General features: G+C 42.0%; 2 protein-coding genes across 6 annotated transcripts; one reads left to right on the top strand and one right to left on the bottom strand.

Moving 5' to 3' along the window:
• Positions 1–8,884, bottom strand: FAM162A (family with sequence similarity 162 member A). Of its 3 annotated transcripts, none has more exons than XM_075764398.1 (5): positions 8,751–8,884; positions 7,325–7,450; positions 4,974–5,082; positions 1,965–2,073; positions 1–255 (listed from the first exon to the last, which is right to left on the bottom strand). In XM_075764398.1, exons 2-5 carry the CDS (start codon positions 7,401–7,403, stop codon positions 160–162), a joined length of 393 nt encoding a protein of 130 aa, XP_075620513.1. In that variant the 5' UTR covers positions 7,404–7,450; positions 8,751–8,884; the 3' UTR covers positions 1–159. The 3 variants fall into 3 exon arrangements, with proteins under 3 accessions (XP_075620513.1, XP_075620504.1, XP_075620497.1); XM_075764389.1 differs by lacking the exon at positions 8,751–8,884 and adding an exon at positions 8,580–8,710 and having other exon boundaries at positions 7,325–7,446; XM_075764382.1 differs by lacking the exon at positions 8,751–8,884 and adding an exon at positions 8,580–8,704.
• MIX23 (mitochondrial matrix import factor 23) lies at positions 8,829–18,902 on the top strand. Of its 3 annotated transcripts, XR_012837419.1 has the most exons (6): positions 8,829–9,011; positions 9,922–10,047; positions 10,590–10,736; positions 13,600–13,659; positions 17,315–17,428; positions 18,727–18,902. XR_012837419.1 is itself a non-coding variant. In XM_075764358.1 (5 exons), exons 1-5 carry the CDS (start codon positions 8,829–8,831, stop codon positions 17,363–17,365), a joined length of 567 nt encoding a protein of 188 aa, XP_075620473.1. In that variant the 3' UTR covers positions 17,366–18,902. The 3 variants fall into 3 exon arrangements, 2 of the variants coding, with proteins under 2 accessions (XP_075620473.1, XP_075620485.1); XM_075764358.1 differs by having other exon boundaries at positions 17,315–18,902; XM_075764370.1 differs by lacking the exon at positions 8,829–9,011 and adding an exon at positions 9,340–9,482 and having other exon boundaries at positions 17,315–18,902.
• Positions 18,903–18,987: the final 85 nt, after the last annotated feature.

Genomic DNA, 18,987 nt, shown 5'->3' on the forward strand with positions numbered 1-18,987 from the left:
TAGGTATTTCTGGTTTTAATGATTACAGGATAATGTATTCATTCTTAAACGTGAGAGTACAGAACTAAAATACAGGAAAGATGTGACTATATCCTCCTTCCAGTGCTGAAAAGGATGTCAGCTTTTCTTCCCCAGTCCTTGGTCTCTTCGTTTCCTCCTCTAAGGTTTAGCAGATGTACTCTGCATAGCTTCCTCTCTCCATTGAGCTTTCTTCTCCAAGTTCATGCTTGTAAGAGATTCGTGCCTTTTTATAGCCTACAACACAATGACAAAGCAAGAGCAGAAAGTATCACCTCAGGGACCACACAGATGAAACTTGAATCAGTAGTTTACAAAACAGCTGGCCTATCCCTACCAAGGCACAGTTGTGTCACCTTTAATGCCAGGAAGGGAGAGGGTTAAAATAAAACATCCATAGACTATTTTGGCTTAAACTCTTTACTTCTCTGGGAATAAAACCTTTTTGTTGAGGCACTAGCTGGTCAGTATTTAAGACTAATCTCTGGTCTTCAGAAGTACTGGAAAGAAATCAGAAGTTAAACATAATAGATTCCAGCTGCCGTGAAAACAAGGGTCCCAAAGCAGCTGTCCTCTTCTCTGGCATTTGCATTCATACTACTCCAATGTAAGAGGAAAATGCTCTGGGAATTGTGTTTGATCTCTTCTGCTAAAGCCAGGGAAAAACCTTTTCACTGTTTCATTTCAGAGTGCTGCATCCTTTTCATTTTGATAGGGGAATGCTGACAAGTAGAAATGTCACTTGACCCTTCAGTAGTTCACAGTGCTGGGGTCGAGACTCACTTACTAGTTTTAAGGTTTCTCTAGATCACTTAGGAGTCTATAGAAACAAGATCTGACTATTGTCATTGGAAGCATTGCTTCAGAGAAAGGCAGCATACAAATAAGGTTCTGCCACGTAGATGCTTTAGGCTCAGGGTTTGCTGCTTCCAGTCATCCTTAATGTAGTAGACTCTGTTTGTTACCACTGTTTTTTATCAAAAGCAACATGACAATAAGCTGCACAGATTATATTCCTTGACTTTGAGACTAATGCTGCTGAGGGGCTTTAGCCTGGCTTCAGTACACAAAAAAGCGCTCCTTGCTTCTTTACAGAAATGCCACAAAGTTAATAGTTCACCAACTGTGTTAAAAAACACATAAAATTAAGGCATGAGTAACCTTTGCTGCACTTGGAATCTTAAACTTTACATTTCCTCACTTCATATGATGCAAATTAAATCATAGACTGAGTTCTGTCATGTGCTGAACTTCTTTGATATCTTGCCAAATTCTATGCAAGTGAAGGACACTCACCATCTACGGGACTTGGGAGCTTTTCCATGAAATAGTTTTTTGATTCAGCAAACAATAATAATTTGAGAAAAGTTGGTCCATTCACCTAAAGGAAGGCTATTTTCTAATGCAATTAAAGGGCGCAGAATTATTACTGACCCCACTGTTTAAAAAGACTTTGAGAATTCTCAAGTCTGTGGAGAAACATACCCATTTGTGATTTCCATGATCTTGATTCTACAAATGTTGCAGCATGTAGAGAGAGGCAGTGAACCCCATCGGCCCAAGGAGCATTCACCTGCCTACCAGATCCTCACAACAGAAGGTACTCCTTCCTTTCAAACTCTCGCAGTCCATCAGCAAAATTCAAGAGTTAAAACAGCACAAACTAAAATTAAGTATTGCACTGAGAAAAAAAAAGACTTTTTTCCTTTTAAAGGATGCATATGCAGTCTAACAGTGACATCACCCTTTTCTGACTTGGAAATTAATCAATGCGGGTCACTTCTGGGGAACCAGGAGGACTTCTTTTTAATTTTTGCTCAGTGATAAAGTGAAAAAAACACCACCACCAAAAAACCAAACCTAAACAGTACTAACAATCCATAGGAGGAACTAAGGATTTTACGTGAAGATTGATTTGCACTCACCAGCCAAAAATCTGTGCTTACCTGCTTCCCTTTAATCACCATGACTATGCATCCCAATATTGTCAAGGCAATCATGACATAGCTGAACTTCACACGCAGCGTGGTCTTTGCTGCTCTGATTGTTTCAATCCTCAAGAAATAAAAGAACAGACTCATTATCAGAGACCCAGATAAACCATTTGGCTAATCGTTTGATTTCTCCTGGCATGCTATCTTTGTAATCTGGTATAATGCTAACCATAGCCGGCTCTTTTCACAAAAAAGTTTTACAAGAATGGGAAAGGCTGATCCCCAGCTACCTTGGGAGGAACTTGGTCACAAAGGAGTTCCTCTCAAAGTTGGAAGCAAACCCAGTACTTTTAACTTTGGGTTACAATGCTGCCTTTCTAGACCACTTGACCACAATGCAGAGGAGGAAAGCTACAGTACATAAATATGTACGTTCACTATGGGGAGAAGAGAAAAAGGAAAGGGATATATTTACTAATAATCCCCTCCTAGAGGATTTGATAGTGCTATAGATTACACACTAGCTGCTGAATGTAGTACTTCTCAGAAATTCTGAGTAGCATTTGGTAAAAGACCAATGGTTACCACTTCCCTCCTGCTAGAGTAAATAGCCTTAAGGTAATAAATTTTCCTAAGAAACTAAGGAGGCACAGGCACTTGTATGCTTTCCAACATCAGCGTGGACAGAGTTCTCTTTTAATTTTTTTTTTATTATTATTTTTTTTTACTTCAGGGGGCTTATCTAGCCACACCAGTAGCTATACCACTCCTCTGGGAAATCTATTGCCTAGTCTACTGTTACCTTTAAAAAACCAGAAATCTTCCACAAGGAGAGTATCACTTATTGAAGCCTTCCAGCTGTATGTGTGATGAGTCAAAACAAAAAGTTGGGATTAACTCTGAAGATCATTCTACCCAAATTACATTTCAGTTACAGCAAATTTAAAGTTCCTATTAGAGATACCAATGCAAGAAGGGCCAATGAAGCATAAAGCTTTTACACGTATTTTCCACAATAACCAAAGACCTATACTCAATATATTTAACTCTCCTTGCCGAATTTAGAGCACTTGACTCCCCTTCTCAAGAAGGCCTAATAGCCTCACTGAGTAAATCTGGCACGTTATAAAATTACAGATGACTAGGAGAGTATCAACATCATGTGATGAAAGAATAAGTGCATCAAACTAAGTAATTACACCCTAAAACTAACATGGATAGTAGATTTAATGGAACTGGGAAGTTACTGGTGTAGACAAACATGAGTGAATATGGAATCTTTTTGCCACATTTTGACCCTTTTACTTGGAAGAAAAAAAAAGATACCGAAGGATCCACGATAGTTCAACATGATGAATCACATAAGACCTGAGAACTGAAGAGTTCTGTTGTTTTTGAGGAGGAGGGCAAAAGGGATTTGATCACTGTTCTGGAGTATTGATCCAAGTACAAGATTTCTGGTCATAGGGAATATGTCCATCTACCATGAAACTAACAGTTAAATTTAGCTTCCAGGTTATTTGTTTTTGCTAATAATCTGTGATGAACAACTTGGGTGCAGGCTGCAATTAAGCTGAAATGCACAGAAGTAGGTTTTAAAAACTTTATTACTTAATTTTTGAAGTACCTTGGATGTGTTAGCATATACAAGAGGAAAAGGTAGTTATCTGAACACAATTTGCATTTTAAATCAATTCAGTGGCTAAGATTAATGTTTGCTTAATAAATTAGTTACTTCTGATCACCACATCTTGTGAGATTAGAATTATATATCACAAGCCCTTACAACCCACTCTTAATTCAGCTTAGAACAAGAAAACAAGTTTTTGTGCTTTTATAGTTCTCAATCGCCTTCTCAGCTTTAGCTGAACAATTTGCCTAAATAAAACCAAGAATTCCCTATGCACTTGCAAAAATGGTCAGCTTTTATCAGAAGTTGGTTTGTCCTTTCAATAAACAATTGAAATTACTTCAATCACTCTGTTAACTTTGTTTTCTTAAAAATGCTCATAACAAGTGTTTGATATGCAAAAATATATGAACTGACATAATTTAGTAGGTTTTAATAATTTATACCTTTATGTGTTTCAAATGTAATTTTAAGAAAAATGTTTCAATACAAAATTGAAGAATTCATTTTTAACAGAATTTATCCATTGAGATACATTTAGAAAAAACTTAAGATACATGGGTGGATTTTCAACTCCTATACTGTGCGTCCAAACAAATAGAATATCTTTAGAGGGCAGCTACATAGTTTGCTTACTCAAGTAGTACAAGATTTACTCTATCTTTTTAATTTAAATACATACATACATTTAAAAGCATTGCAAGCACATTTTAAAAGATAATTATACTACCACCAGGAATGTGTTTCAAACTAATAATTGCCTGTTGTTAAGTTTGATCTTCATTTTAGACAGGCAAACCAGAACATCCGGTTATATTTTCTTCTCTTCACACAGGGCAAAGCACCAACGTTTGGACTCCACCAGAAACAGGGAAATTTTGATTATATACATTTTTTGTTAGGGAGCCTTTCCAATGTTTTTTAGTTTAAATTCCAGGAGTAAAGAAAGTTGGCCCATGCCCTCTAGACATTAATTAAAAAATATTTCAAATGAGTTTCAGTTATTTTATAGCTATATCATGAAAGTTTCACACAATGGAAGACTGATGTATTAAGGAAAAGCACTAGAAAAAGCTCACACTAATATCTGCAAAAAGTTTTTTTGATTGGGAGAGAAGAGTAAAAATAAACTGATTTGTGATGTTTTTCTAATGAAAAAACTGATAGATGCTGGTCATCCCTTCAGAAAAAAAAAAAGGGATGTATTATCTCAGCAATACAGAATTGCTCAGGTCATCTCATCTAAAAGACAATACACCGAACACAGCAGTGTAAGATTTTTCAGCTGTGAAAACCTGTTCCCTTAAAGAAAAGTTATTCTGGAGTTGCATTCTAGCAACTTATTCCTGCGTAGACAGTGTCTCTTTTACAGCTTCAAAACTGGCACTTACGAGACAGTCTCTGGTATATCCTCTGGTTTTTTGAAATGGCCTGCCCACAACAAAAATCTTTTCTCCCAGTCTGTAGGCTTGTGTCCAGGCACCCTCAAAGGAGACCGACCTAAAAAAAACCCCAACAAAACACACAAACAAAACCCCCCAAAAAACACCAAAAACAACAGTTACAGAAGCTGTAATGAAACCACTTAGGGTGAGCAATGTAGAATTTTAGGTATGATTGCTAGAATTGGTTAGGGAACAAAAAATGTATCAGTCAGATTAACAAACCTGTAATTATGGATTAAACTGAGGCCGTGTAAGGAAAGTCAAATCTTGCCCGAGACCTCTATATTTGTAGCTCTAAATTTGTGGAACCTGCTCCAGCATCTAAGGTTCCTAAACTGCTGTGAGATGACAGTTTTCCTATTACATTTAAATTAGTTTAAAAAAAAAATAAAGGAAATGGAACTGCTACAGAAAAGCCAGTGTGCTGCACCATTGCATCACAGAATGTTAACTTTTCCAGGGAGTGTAAGATTTTACTTTATCTGGAAGGATAAACAAACATGACCATAGGCAAAGATCAGTCCCCTAATTTTCAGCTTAGCCTTTCAAACTCCATATAAAAAAAGCATTCAGAATGTAGTACAGGAAGGTTTCCCTACATATTAAAATCTAGAAAGTGCAGAGAGACAGCTTTCCCCCCCCCCCCCCCCCCCACCTTTTTAAAACAAAAAAACCAAATCCAAAACACTAACCTAACAACAGGAGGTATCCTCTATGGCTGTGTGTTGCCTCATGGCTTCATGAATTATCTAGGAAGTAGGGTGGATAGACAGTTTGCCGACACCACTAAGTTAGCCCTCTTCTTTACGTTTCTGACTAAGTGCAAAGAGCTGTGGGGCTTCAGAATCCCGAGTCAATGAGATGGCCAGTAAAACCCCATGTATATAAACAGGAAGGAATTCCAGTTCACATAGAAATGACAGACTCTAACCTAACCCGTATTGCTGAGGAGTAAATCCTCAGGGTTTCATAGAGTTTTTGGCAAAATGTTCAGTAACAGTCAGAAAGGGAAAGGGAAACAGCATTACCAGCAATGTTTAGGAACACAGACCAACACAAAAGTGTTATTATGCCATTGTATAAAACCATGACTCCAGCATTTTGAAAAGCATGTGAAATACTGATCTCTCATCTCAGAAACAGCTGAAATAGAATGAGTACAGAGAAAATTGGTAAGGACGACCACAGGTACGGAATGGCCACCATTTAAGAAAAAGTATCACAGACTGAGACCTTTGGCCTGGGAAAGCAGGAATTGAAGCTCCCTTCAGCATGACTGAGGGTACTAGAGTCCTAAGTGACATTGAGAGTGTGGGTTAAAGTGAACAAGTCCTGTTTTAGAAGGGGTACCAAATAAAGGAACATCAGATTGAAAAAAGCACACACCAAATTTAAGAAAAAAAATGAAAAAAACAAGACTCCTTGTTTTCTCACAGCATGGTTCAGCTGAGGAATTCCTTCCCAGAGGATGCGGACGCTAAAAATACATCCACCTTCACGAGACTGGGCAAATTTATGAGAGAAAAATCCAGTGAGGATCCTTGCTATTGCTCATTATTGCTATTAGTCTTCAGAAAACGTAAGGAACCTCCTTTACCGGCCACTACTGGAAACATGACACTGAAGCAGACTGTTGGTCTTACTCAGTACAGCTGCGTTATGCTTTTAATACAGAAGTATGCAAAATGCTTCACATTCATATGCTTCTTGTATCTAGCATCAGTAAGCAAAGAAGGAAACATGTTACACGAACAGAAGTCTCATTAGAGCACCGTAACTGTCATATATAGTGAAAAAGTGTTTCATGGCCTGAGCTTTACCTAAACAACTCCACACTTAAACATGAACCAAGCCAGCGATTCAGACTGACTCGCTCCTGCGGGGCATGGTTCAATTGTGCGAACAGCTGGAGCTGGTTGTACTATGAAAAACTGCAAAAGTATTTTTAGGTCATACAATGTTCCTAAACGTTGATAGTTTACATTGGGGTTGAACTGTTGGTTGTAGAGCACAGTTGAAGAGCCTCAACATACATCAGATAAGATACTAGTGACCTGCTACAAAGTGAAAGCTGTGTTATTGTCACCAGAAGAAATATTGACCCTGGCTTTGTTCAAAATCAAGATCTTATTGCTAACTTTAATGCTCAGTTTTTCAGTCTAAAGATCAGAGTTCCCTCTCACAAAATCAGGGATATTAGCACCTATGTCAGCCAAATTCCTCTTCAGATGACTGCAGCCTGGATACCTAACTATTTTGTGGCATGAAACAGCACGATCTTTATCGGAAACTCTTACTTCTTGGCTGAGGTTTACTTTCTTCCTGGGGTTTAAGGCAAAGCCTTCTGCTTATCTTCGGATCCACTCCTTTAGTCATCCTCAGAATTGAGGGAATATTTCTTCCCAGCAGTTTAACAGCTCTATCTGGAAGAGAAAGTAGATGAAGCAAACGGGCCAAATTTGACTCAGAACAGTAGAAAGTGAGAATGCTATCTTTTAAATGGAAGTGTTTGGTTTTTTTTTTTAAATAAGAGAAAAAAAGAAAAACAACAGGTCCATATCTAATATTATGCAAGAAACACCAGATTTAGGTTGTAACAACCTAACAGCCTATCAAAGAAATTCATATCTGTAAGATATGACTTGAGCTTGCCCATTAACCTTATTTAGAAAAATGGGAGTGCAGGATTAGAGCCTACAGGCAATTTATAAAAAACAATACACATCACAATTTTAAGGAACTTATCTATTCACATGCTTCAGATATACTCTGGACAGTGCTATTTCCAGGACCACACATCAGCATTCTACCAATCTTGTCACATCCCAAAAGCAAGTCACAGACTTGACAGACCCAAGAAAAAAAGCCACAACCCCCCCCCAGAATCTCACAGTATAGAGACACCCACTTTGTAGTGTGTTAGAAGAGGACAGGGCACCTTACATATGAAAACATATCCTCAAGAAAGAGCTTCTAATTCATTAATATCATGAAAAAAAATCTGAGAAAAAAACCAAAATAACTTTGAAAGGCAAAGGGCAATTTAAGAATAAAAATTGACAGGTTTTTTCTTCTATTTTTATGCCAGCTGAAAATTTCTCTCCTACAAGAAACAGTTGCCCTTTACCTTCTAAGCACAATACATTCCAGCTCTGAAAAAAAAATAAATTTACATTTAGAGGCTACCACCCCCAACGAAACCAAACCCATGTCGAGATCTTCAGGGAAGGAAGAAAAAAAAAAAGCATAAATATGTAAATATGTATTTTTTTTTAAGGTCAGCTTGGAGGCCGCCAGGCTTCCAGCGCGAACACCCGTCAGGCACGGACGCTAACGCCGCACTTCTCCCCCGCCGCACCGCCCGGGCGATCCCCGCTCCGCACTCCCCAGCGCACGGGGCCCGGCACCTCCGGGGTCCCGCCGGGCCGCCTCGGGGCTGAAAGCGCCGCTTCGCCCGCAGGGAGAGAGCAAACCGGCTGGCAGCCCCCGCGGAGGTGCGTCAGCTTCCCGCCCTCCCTACCCCGGCGCCTCCCGGGGCAGGCAGTCACTCACCGGCGCGGCCCCACATGGCGCGGCCTCCCACCTCAGCGGCGGTGCCTGCCCGGTGCCCTTCAATGTCACCGCTGGGCCGGCGCCCCGGCCCGGCCCCGGGATTGGAGAGACGCTGCGGAATGCGGGGAACCTCGCCGGGGCCGGGCCCGCCGCGCTGCCGCCCGGGCCCACCTCCGCGGGTGCCGCCGGAGCCCTCCCCGCAGCCGGAAGCGGCGAAGGCGCCCCACGCTGCCGGGGACGCCGGTAGAAATGCCCGGCCGGGGGCCGCTCTGTCAGGGGCCGCCCCCAGTCAGGGCCCACCTCGCTCCGCCCACCGCCCCGCGCGTCATCCCGCCTCTCCCCTCTGGATTGGCCACCGCCGCGGCCCTCGGCCTTTCCAGTATGGCGGCGCCCAGCGGAGCGGCGAGCTGCGAGGACTTCGCCGAGTTCCAGGTAACGCGCGTGGGGCGGGGGGGGGGGGGAAGCCGACGGGAAGGGGGGGGCGCGCGCGCTCCCGCCGCCTCCCGGCGCTGGCGCTCGGTGCGCTCCCGACGTCTCCTAGTAACGCCGCGCGGCCCTGATGGAGCACGCGTCCCGGGGGGGGAAACGGCAGCGAGGTCACCCCTCCCCGCAACGGTCGGGATGCGGCGGCGGCGGGGACGGGGCAGAGCCCTGCCTTCCCCTCACCCCCAACGGCGGGGGCGCGGTGCCCTCCGGCGGGGAGAGGGGAGGGGGGTCCCCATCCCGGAGAGGGGGAGCCCGCGGCGTGGGAGGCTCCATGGGCGGAGGGAGCTCCGTGAGCGCCTTCACGTTGTTTAATGGGGCGTGAAACAGCGCGCGTACCTTCAGCGGTGTGAGCAGGGTCCAGGGCGGCTGAGGTGGTGGCACCTGGCCTGCTTCTTTTAACATCTCGCCCCAGGAAAGGTGGGGTTTATTCCAAGTTTGCCGTTTCGCTGCCGGTTGTGCCCGGTTTCCCGCCTGCAAACGTTAACGGGGCGGGGATGGGGCCCTGGACAGCGGCTCTCGGCCTCTCCAGAGCGCGGGCGGGTTTTCTGAGAGAACCACTGCGGAGTGGGGCCCGGCTGCTGGGGCGGGCAGGGACGGGCGCATTTCGGGGGGATGTTAGCTACTCAGCGCTGCCTAGTTCTCTCCCTCCCCGCTGGCCTTTGCTGCTAGGGAAACTAGTTGGTTTGCAGCGTGTACTGCCCCGTGCAGAAATTGTTCGTTTGGTGGGGGTTTTTTTGCTGTATTTTAGCAATCTACTTAATTTTGTATTAAAAGACTTACTTATGCAAAATTTTTTGCAGTAAGCTTTTCTCAGAGATACAAGCAAATATTTTTATTTGTTTTACTTTTAATACAGGAGTTGCTCAGGGTGATGAGGACGATCGATGACAGAATTGTCCACGAATTAAACACTACGATTCCAACAGCTTCCTTTGTGGGGAAAATTGATGCCGGCCAGACGTGTAAAGAGCTGTACCAGTCTGTGAGTGTGCGCTCCTTCAACTTTCAGCGTGCTTCCTGATGTTTTATGACGTGCAGTCGTCAGTAAAGCGTCCTCAGTTTCTAAGGAAACCACTGCCTTGATATATCATACATAAAGCATGCTTTACGTATCCGTAACTGGCATGCTCGACTTGTCTACACAGCCAAACCACGCACACATAACAGCTACATCAGTTTAAAACCACGTGAGCGACTTGTTCTGCAATGCTCATCCTTCGAGGTGTACTTCAGGCTTCAGTGGATGGCATTAGCCCAGGCCACTTCTTTTTTTTTTAAAATTGGGGCTAGTACACTTTTGCACTCCTTTGCAAGACTCTTGCTCGTGTATCTTTGACTTTTGATCAAGTTGGTAGCTGCTGCTCAAAGCAGTGTTGCTTCCAACACGTGGATTATCGAGTCAAAGGAATTTCTGTAAGCACAGCAATAACTTGACTTTAGAAAGTCTCTCTTTTAAGTTGTAACTGGGAGGGTTTTATTCTCTGCTGAACTAGTTGTTATGGCTTTCTCTCTCCCCCCACTTAGTTGATGGATGCTCACACCAGCAGAGAGAGAATCATCAAAAACTGCATCGCTCAGACTTCCAGTGTCGTGAAGACTCTCCGAGAAGAGAGGGAACAGGCCCAGGATGATGTAGCATTATTAAAGCAACTCAGGAAAGAGCAGACAAAGGTGAGTAGTGGAGCTTTTTAGAGATCACTTAGAGAGGAAGAAGAGGGTATCTTTCCCAAATGAAGACCAGTGTGAGGGAGAGAAGCTGAAGTGGATCTTGACTGAGGCAGTCTTTTCCAAGGTTCTTGTTGGCTGGGTTTGTGAGAACCATTTCCCCTAGCCCTCAAGACAGAGCTGCTTTTATCCTGCAAGTGGAGCAATTTCCAAGATCCTATTACACAAATGCTGTAGAAGAACATGCGTACTTCCCCATGGTGGACTCTAACCTTCACTGACTAACACCACTTAGCGTACAACTTACCTGGGGTTTGCTGAGTCCTTTTAAAATGCTTCATGGTTCATTTTGCCTTTTTGAGATCCTGTAAAACGAGCATATCTGCAAATGGCAAGTATGGGTGCCAAGATGCAAACACCAGAAGATAATGAAATACGGCTTTTGTGTATGTCTCTTGCACCACACAGTTGCGTAGCCTTAAAGCTGTCCCTTTTCATCATCACCCTGAGAAGCATTGTTCTTACGCAGTGTGTTAATTGGAGTTACTGTCCTCTACAAGGAGCTGCCAGGCAACCTTGAGTTTCACTGTGATTAGCTGTGATGTGAACTGTTCCATTGATTTCTCTTCCAGACCTGCTCTGTATGGCTTGTGTTGACTTTTTTTTTCCACACCACATGCTTCCTGCACATACCAAATAAGACTGCTTGCTTACTGCTTTTTTTGCATATGCTGGCTAGGTGCATCTGTTGTGTTCAGCAGTTTAGTGAGCCTTCCTTTGTTGAGGACTGTCTTAACCAGGGTTTCTGAAACAGTGCCTTTGAGTTTCCAATGTAATGGCAAGTTCTTCTCATAACAGCCAGACATCCCACTATTATAGATATATGTATAGTCCTATACCCTGGGTGTGGCTTTCCCCGCTGCAATATTGTAAGACATGAAGAGATGGGTCTTGAAGTTTTGCTTTTGCGGTGCTGAACTACCTGAAAATCCACTTACCCCTATACTTCCAAGAGGGGCCTGTTGCAGCCCCTGTTTCAAAGAGCAGTTGGATGTTGATACAGTTGTAGTAAAAGAGCTTCCGGAGGGGATGATTTGAACTCAAGCATCTGATTTTTTTCCCAGGCATTGAGTGAGTGAACTGTTTTCTTCATGTGCTCTTCAGAGAAGTGCTCTGTTGTGAGCTTGTATTTAAAAAACCACGTAGCAGGCGAGCGGTTTTATTCTTAAAGCCTCGCTTACGGAACTGCTAACAAGCATCCATATTAGTTTGGAAAACTAGAATGGTAGCTTAGTATTTTCTACAAATTTTGTTTGCAGAGCCAATTCTTTAAATCATTTAGTTACCTAGTCCAAAACCTATCACTGAAATGATAGGAGGATCGCAGTGCTAATGTTTAATAATTGGAGGTGATTTCAAATGTTAAAAGCAATCCATGATTTGGAAACATCCCAGAAATCTTTTGATGAGATGACCTCATATATGGACTTGGACTTTATGAGGTGTAGTTGTGCCTTTTTTTTTTTTTTTGGTTCTCTGAGAGTTGTGGTTTTTCTACAACTTAAATAAACTATCTTGACAGATTGACAGAACACATCCTACATTTAAGATTATGCATTTCAAATATATATTTACTTGGTTGCAATACAGATCTGTTTTCTCTTGTTACTTGTGTTTCTCTCATCCTGCTAATGGTACAAATTGGAGGACTTTATCCAAAGTTATTACTTCTGGGTCATCGAATAAGAAAACTTGGAGTAGTGTCAGTCTAGCAGCCAATTCTTTTAATCCACTTACATTAAAACATTGTTTGATTATTGTATTAATTTGTTATCATTTTAGTTTACTTGAATGAAGTATCATAAAATACCAAACCAAATAAATTCTGGAAATCCAAAACATACAGCATAATGATTGTTAGCTTTATCAAGTGAATTAGTAAGGCTTGTTAAAATGTCAAAGTATGTTTTAAAAACAACAACAGCAACAACAAACCCCCTGTATAGCCATGCTGTTTGACACTATATTGCTGTTCAGGTCTGCAATCTAAGGAAAATGTTAAAACAGTAGTTTTGCTTAGGCTTGGTGTCAGAGGCAATTAATGTGACAGTCCAGGTGATTGTAAACCTATTCACATCCTCCAGCAGGAAAAACCTTTCTTTGAACTGCTAAAAAAAATCTGAGTGGTTATTTTATAGAGACTAATCCTGGTCATCTAGACACCTTGTGGATGCTGGATTGTTATTTCTAACAGTTTGGGGTCCTATTGAGTAGGTAAAATTTCATCCAGCAGCTGTATTAGCTGTGTGTGTCTGGACATCTTACTTGGAAGGTTTTTCATGGGATTGCTCTCTTGGCTTGCACCTGTTCACAAGCTTTCCAGTTGGAACCATGTATTTAAAATGGATAAACTCTGATCCTTAGTCTGTTGTGTTAAAGGTATACGTGGAAGAATGACAACTCAAGGCTGCAGAACGCTGGCACTGGCATTCCCCATGCCAAGTGCTTGAATTAAGCATAGTTATTTCTGTCTGTGAAGCCATTAACGTTAATCAGTTAATTGCCAGCAAATCTTGGTGTGCAGTATTTAAGAACGGAGCATTAGTAATCAGGAGCTGCTTCTGCCAGGCTTGCATTGCAAGTCTGCTTTCACCATGCCCCTGCAGACTTCAGTCTACCCCGAGTATCGGCTGAATGGAAGGGCCAGACTTTCAGGGTGATTGCACATCATGCCCTTCAGTTTGCAGCATCGGAGGGCATGCGCACCTGGCACTGGGGTCGTGATCTAGAAAGTTGCAATGCTAGTAAATACTAAAGACTGCAGGGAGGCCTGTTTGACAATAACCTCTTTATCTGTTACTTCCTGCAGTTGAAATTGATGCAGTCGGAGCTGAATGTCGAAGAAGTGGTAAACGACAGAAGCTGGAAGGTACTCAGTCGTTTAAAATAGTGATGATGTTCTGTCCCAACAGACAGTCCTGCACTGGAGGTGTGGGACTGGTGCCTTACGAGGCCTGTTAATTAGAAATAGGTAAGGTCAGTACTGGGTGAAATGTTTCAGATCAGTCGTTTTCCCAACTCTGGATGCAGAGCTCAAAGGTTTTTGGTTGCACTGCAAGGACAAGAAAAGTGTCTGATTTAGGGGGCAGAAAGGACTGTGGAGTACTCCCTGTATAGATCCCTTTCTCCTCCTTGCCCAGTGGCTAAGGACTTTGTAGGCTTTTCCATGGTGGCCTGTCTGAAAAGCTTTGCTGGGTCTCTAACAATGTCAGAGGGATGAGTCTTTCAAATTTGACTGTGTTTGGTACTGATCACACTTCTGAGCAAGCAGAGGCTGGAGGAGGGTGGAGCTGTAGAAGGTGAACCTTTTTCTGATGGAGCTTCTGCAGGCCTGGGCTGATGCTCCCTGGTGTAAAGAGCACGCTTGCCGTTGCTCTGCTGTGTCAACAGAGGGGGCAGATCACCCTCTGGATTGATGGCCCCAAACACTGTTGTTATAAAGTGATCTTAACACTGAGCTTAAATTCTGAGGTGGCTGTATTCTGTCACTGCAGCATTTCACGTCTAGCATCCTTTTCTCATTTGTTGTAGCCTTTAACAGCTTTCAATACTGTATAGAGGATCTCTTTCCCTCTCTAAATGCAAAAAGGATTTTTGCAAATAGCTAGTACTAGGTGCAGTTCCATTTTTAATCTCTACTTTAAGATTTTAGTCCTCTAGATTGCATCAGCAGAAATGCAATAAAGTTTGTGTGTTCTTGGAGGTCTAGTCACCGCAATACAGCTCAGCGCAGGCTGATTAGACGACCATCTACACATTTCTCCAGGTATGCTCTGCTGTCAGTATTGCCTCTCTACTGTCTGAAAAAGCTATTCATGCTCTGGACCTTAATTAATTTAAAGTCAGCTCAGATATGACTAAGCAACACTACAGCCTTAACAACATGCTGCAGACCACCAGTGGCAAACATTTTATGGCAAGTCTGCTATCAGTTTTATTTGAAAGGGGTAGGGGGGAATACCTGCGTCACGCTATCTCCATTCTGAAGCCCAGAGCTGGCACCAAAGTTATCACTAATGCCAGTGATTTTCTGTAGCTGCACTAAGCTTTTGCTAGTGTCAGAAATGTCCATATTTTCCTGGAGATGGAGAACATTTTGTTCATAAGTAGTGAGGTATGCATGGTGCAGGGGTATCTTAGCCTGCTGGTGTTTAAAATAGGGCTGGAAGAGAAAAGTGTTTCAGGGTTTTATCTCCAGCTCTGCTATTGTCTCTGTCTGAATATAGGCATGAAGGGCTCATTTAGCTGCCTGTAAAAGTACGTCACTGAAGGAATTAGACCCAGTCATAGTTGTAGACCATATGCAATTTCTTACATTGAAGTGGTTATTGGTTTGCAGGTGAAGACCTCCACTCTATTTTACTGTTGTAGACTTTTAGTTGGAAAGTAGATTTACGTATTTACATTAACCCTAATGAACTGAAAACTGATTGGAAAAATCTGATTAGGAAACAAAGTTATTTTCAAACACTTACTCTGTAGTTGTAGCAATAGTGGCATACAGAAAGATGCTGCTTTATAGAAATGCATGTGGCAGAATTTTGTTTGGCTAGTACCGAACAGGGAATTTACTTCCAAAGCAAGACACTTGCATTAGTCTCTGTACAGCACCTCCACACTGGCATTTATCGTTGGAGTGTTTTGCATTAACATGTAAAACCCCAGCTAAATCAATCTTCTGCATAGTAACATGAATGTTAATGTTTTTCAGGCACTGTTTTTCCTGTCTGAAAAATGAGAATAGCACTACACAGGTAGACCGATGGAGTTAGTTGGCCTGAGTAACATGCTGAGATCTCTGGGTCAATGATGCTAAAAGTGGGAAGCAGTGTTAGTAAGATTGCAGTATTGTTCCTTCTTCCATAGGCTGCAGAGGTACTGTTAAAGACGCTTTAAAAGTTTGCATGATAGCAAGTTGGATGCTGCAATTTTTTTGATGTGGTGTTTGATGCAAGAGACCCTTACAGTGTTTTAAAGTGTATTTCCAATACCCTTTAAGACATATATGCCCTTAAAATGTCTTTGACAGAAAATGGACAAAAATGGTGCAGTTTGCGTAGTATTAAAATGCTTCTGAATGGGAACCCTTTGTGGCTCTTAATTTCTACAGTTTCCTTCTATTGTTTATCTGATCTCAGGCTTTTACATACTCTTGACTCTTCCAGAGGTGTCCATTGCTTATGGTAATGTAGCGGGACAGGCTGTGTGCGTGTGAAAGAAACTATATCACAACTTTTGTTTCCTGCAATATGAAGCGGTTTCTAATACATTTCTGTTTATTAAAGTAAATTAAATCTGAAAATAAGTTGAAAATTACTCAAAAATTGTTAAGAATAAATGCTAAAACTAATGCATACTGCAAACGTCACTTTTGCTGAAGGTGCCATAGGGTCTGAACTCTGCATAAGGAGATCAGCTGTAGAAGTAGAGTTTAGGAAGATATGATTTAAAATAATGTATTTATACAAAGTAATGCATAACTTCCCCAAACTACAAGACCGCTCACTTTGCAAGTGAAGCCAACAGGAGAGTTCATGAAACTTGACATCTTGAAGATCACAGGCATTTGAATCTGAAAAGTCTATGGACAGTTTGGCAAAGTATGCTCTTGCAGGAGTGCTCGTGGGGGAGTGGATAACAGCCAGTGCCTCAGCTTGGTGCTAGGTGGTGCTCGTGTCACTTTTCAGGACACGCACTCGACAAAGTTTGAGCCAAAACGATAAATAACTAAATCACTTGTAAACAGCACCTGTAACTTTGGTGTGAGCCTACGTGTTGTGCTTTTGATTCAGACTGCCTTACTTTAAATAGTGACATTTATTGGCCTTCCTCGGGGTAAGCAGTCTTCTTGACAAGGCCTGCAGTTCAAGCTAAATGAACATGATCTTCAGTCTCTAGTTCTGTGTGCTAAATTTTACCCAGAGAAGGTGCCAGAGGTGAGTGAGGTGAGAGCAGTGTGCCCTTTGCGATAGGAGATCTGGCAACATCAGCACCTGCGGTCAGATAACTGAAAGTGTGAACACTGCTTCCAAGAGCCCTTGCACGTCTTTATAGCTGTCGCAACGATGTAAAACACATTTGTTCAGGAAACAGAAGAATACAGTGTCCAAGTTTGAATCCCAGATTGAACTTAACAGAACATAGCTGGTCAGGAGCCTTCCACTGATAAATTTCCCTCCTTCTTTAAAAATAAATAAATAAATAAATAGGCATCATCATCATCATCATCTTTGAGGATAACAGACTACCAGGATTCTAAGCCTGCCTTACCTGAGGGAGAACACTTTTAGTGCTATGCAGTGCCTCAGCATCAGGCTGCAAATTTTGGATTCACTAAAGCAAGGAGACAAGGTGTATGGAGACAGATGCCTTGGTAAGTACCATTTATTGGTACAGCAGGGCTGGGCAGCTTGAGATGGGTGCTACGTGAAGAGATAGTTGCTAGCTCTGAACTAGCTCTGAAGTTCTGATCATCTCCTGGATGAGGGCTGATTTGCTTTTGCTCTTCTGTTTTGGTGTCTCAGGTATTTAATGAGCGTTGCCGAATTCACTACAAGCCTCCGAAGAGTCAATGATGTGGGGTATTGTCCATCAAGGTGGTCCATAACCATGAGAGCCAAACTGGAAAGAGACCTTGGGTGAGCTGTATTGGGACCCTCCAGAACCAGTAGAACCCAATCTCGTTTTGTTTTGGACCTACTTAGCTGAAATTTCAAGGTTGAAATGATTCTCCTGTAATTAAGAGAAAACAGCTCATCTTTTGTACAAAATATGTGAACAAATGAGTTTTATAGTATTAAAATAATTTTCAAATGGAATGCGAAACTGGCATCTTTCTTGAACTTTTTCAGCTTCAGCAGTCCTAGAGGGGAAGAAACAGTAAAAACCAGCTCTGAGCAGGGAGGACATGGCTCTCCCTGAACTGATGCTTGCCAAACTATCAGGGAACATGGTGTGTTTGCGAAAATAATCTACTAAAATCTGAAAGGAAATAAAACTTGCAGAATGATCAGCAAGTGTAGGTTCAGCATCCCTGAAAGTAAGAGGCTACCAGTATTGTTCTGAACTACTCAACTCTAGAACTAGCGTTGGTTCAGAGCTGCATGCAGATACAGGTTTGACATTCTTCCCACCATGCTGACAGGGAGCATCTCTTGCACACTGTCCTTTCATCTGTGTTACCAAGTTCTGGATTTTTTCTTTAAATAGGGAACATGGTGTCAATTAAAACCACTTTGAATTGGAGACAGAGATATGTCTTATTCAGGAATGAGACAGTGAACTATCCCTATTTTGTACCTCCTTCTGAACCTTTAAGATTAATTCTATAGTTGAATTGCATTTGAACTGAGAAAATAGCTGTGCATACCTGATCTTGTTGATTCTGGCCATAGTGTTGTATTTAGAAAGCTTAACTGCAGCACCCTTGCAGTAACACAGCATTTAAAAGCAGATGAGGAAGGCAGAATTGCTGTAATTACACCTGTATTTTTTACTAACTCTAATTAGCTGACAGTCAAATGACAAGGTCTGTGTGGTTGCCAGCTGTTTTTATTACTTAGTGATAAGTCTTTAAGAATCATTGAACTTGAGCAGAGCCTTTAAAATACAGGCTCCATCTTGCAAACACTTTCAGTTACAGCACCTAAATGACTATATACTCTCACATCCTTAAAAGCTGTGTGTATATGGGGGATGAGAAGTCAATGGAGGAATGTACCTGTGTTGCTGAAAGCTGGCAAAAATCTGTGCAGCATCATCTGTTTTATAGTTGTTTGTCCAGTAGAGACTTGAACTACTTGGTGGCCTTTATTTTTTAGGCAGCAGAGTCATTTAGTCTCAATTTTCTTTGAGAATGACGCAGAAATATATTTTAAGTCTTTGAGGATGTAAATCCTAATGTTGAAACTTCATTTTTTCCCCTTTTTTTCCCAAGGTACTGCAACTGCTCTAAGCAGAACTTTACTCCAGTTGGAGCGCTCGTCTCACTTTTGAAGTATTCTCATTGTTTTTCTGCAAGTCTGAAAGCAGAAAACATGTTTGTTCTTCAGCTGTTAAATTCTTATAATTGTTTATCCTCAAAGTGGAAATAAAATACTGCTCAGAACTGTGGGCTGAGTTGCCAGTAACCTAATTTCCACAGGAGATGGTCCGCTAATCAGATGTTGAGAACAGTTAGTTTTGATTTCAAAGTTGG

Source organism: Balearica regulorum, chromosome 1 (genome assembly GCF_011004875.1).
Source record: "Balearica regulorum gibbericeps isolate bBalReg1 chromosome 1, bBalReg1.pri, whole genome shotgun sequence".
NCBI lineage: Eukaryota > Metazoa > Chordata > Aves > Gruiformes > Gruidae > Balearica > Balearica regulorum.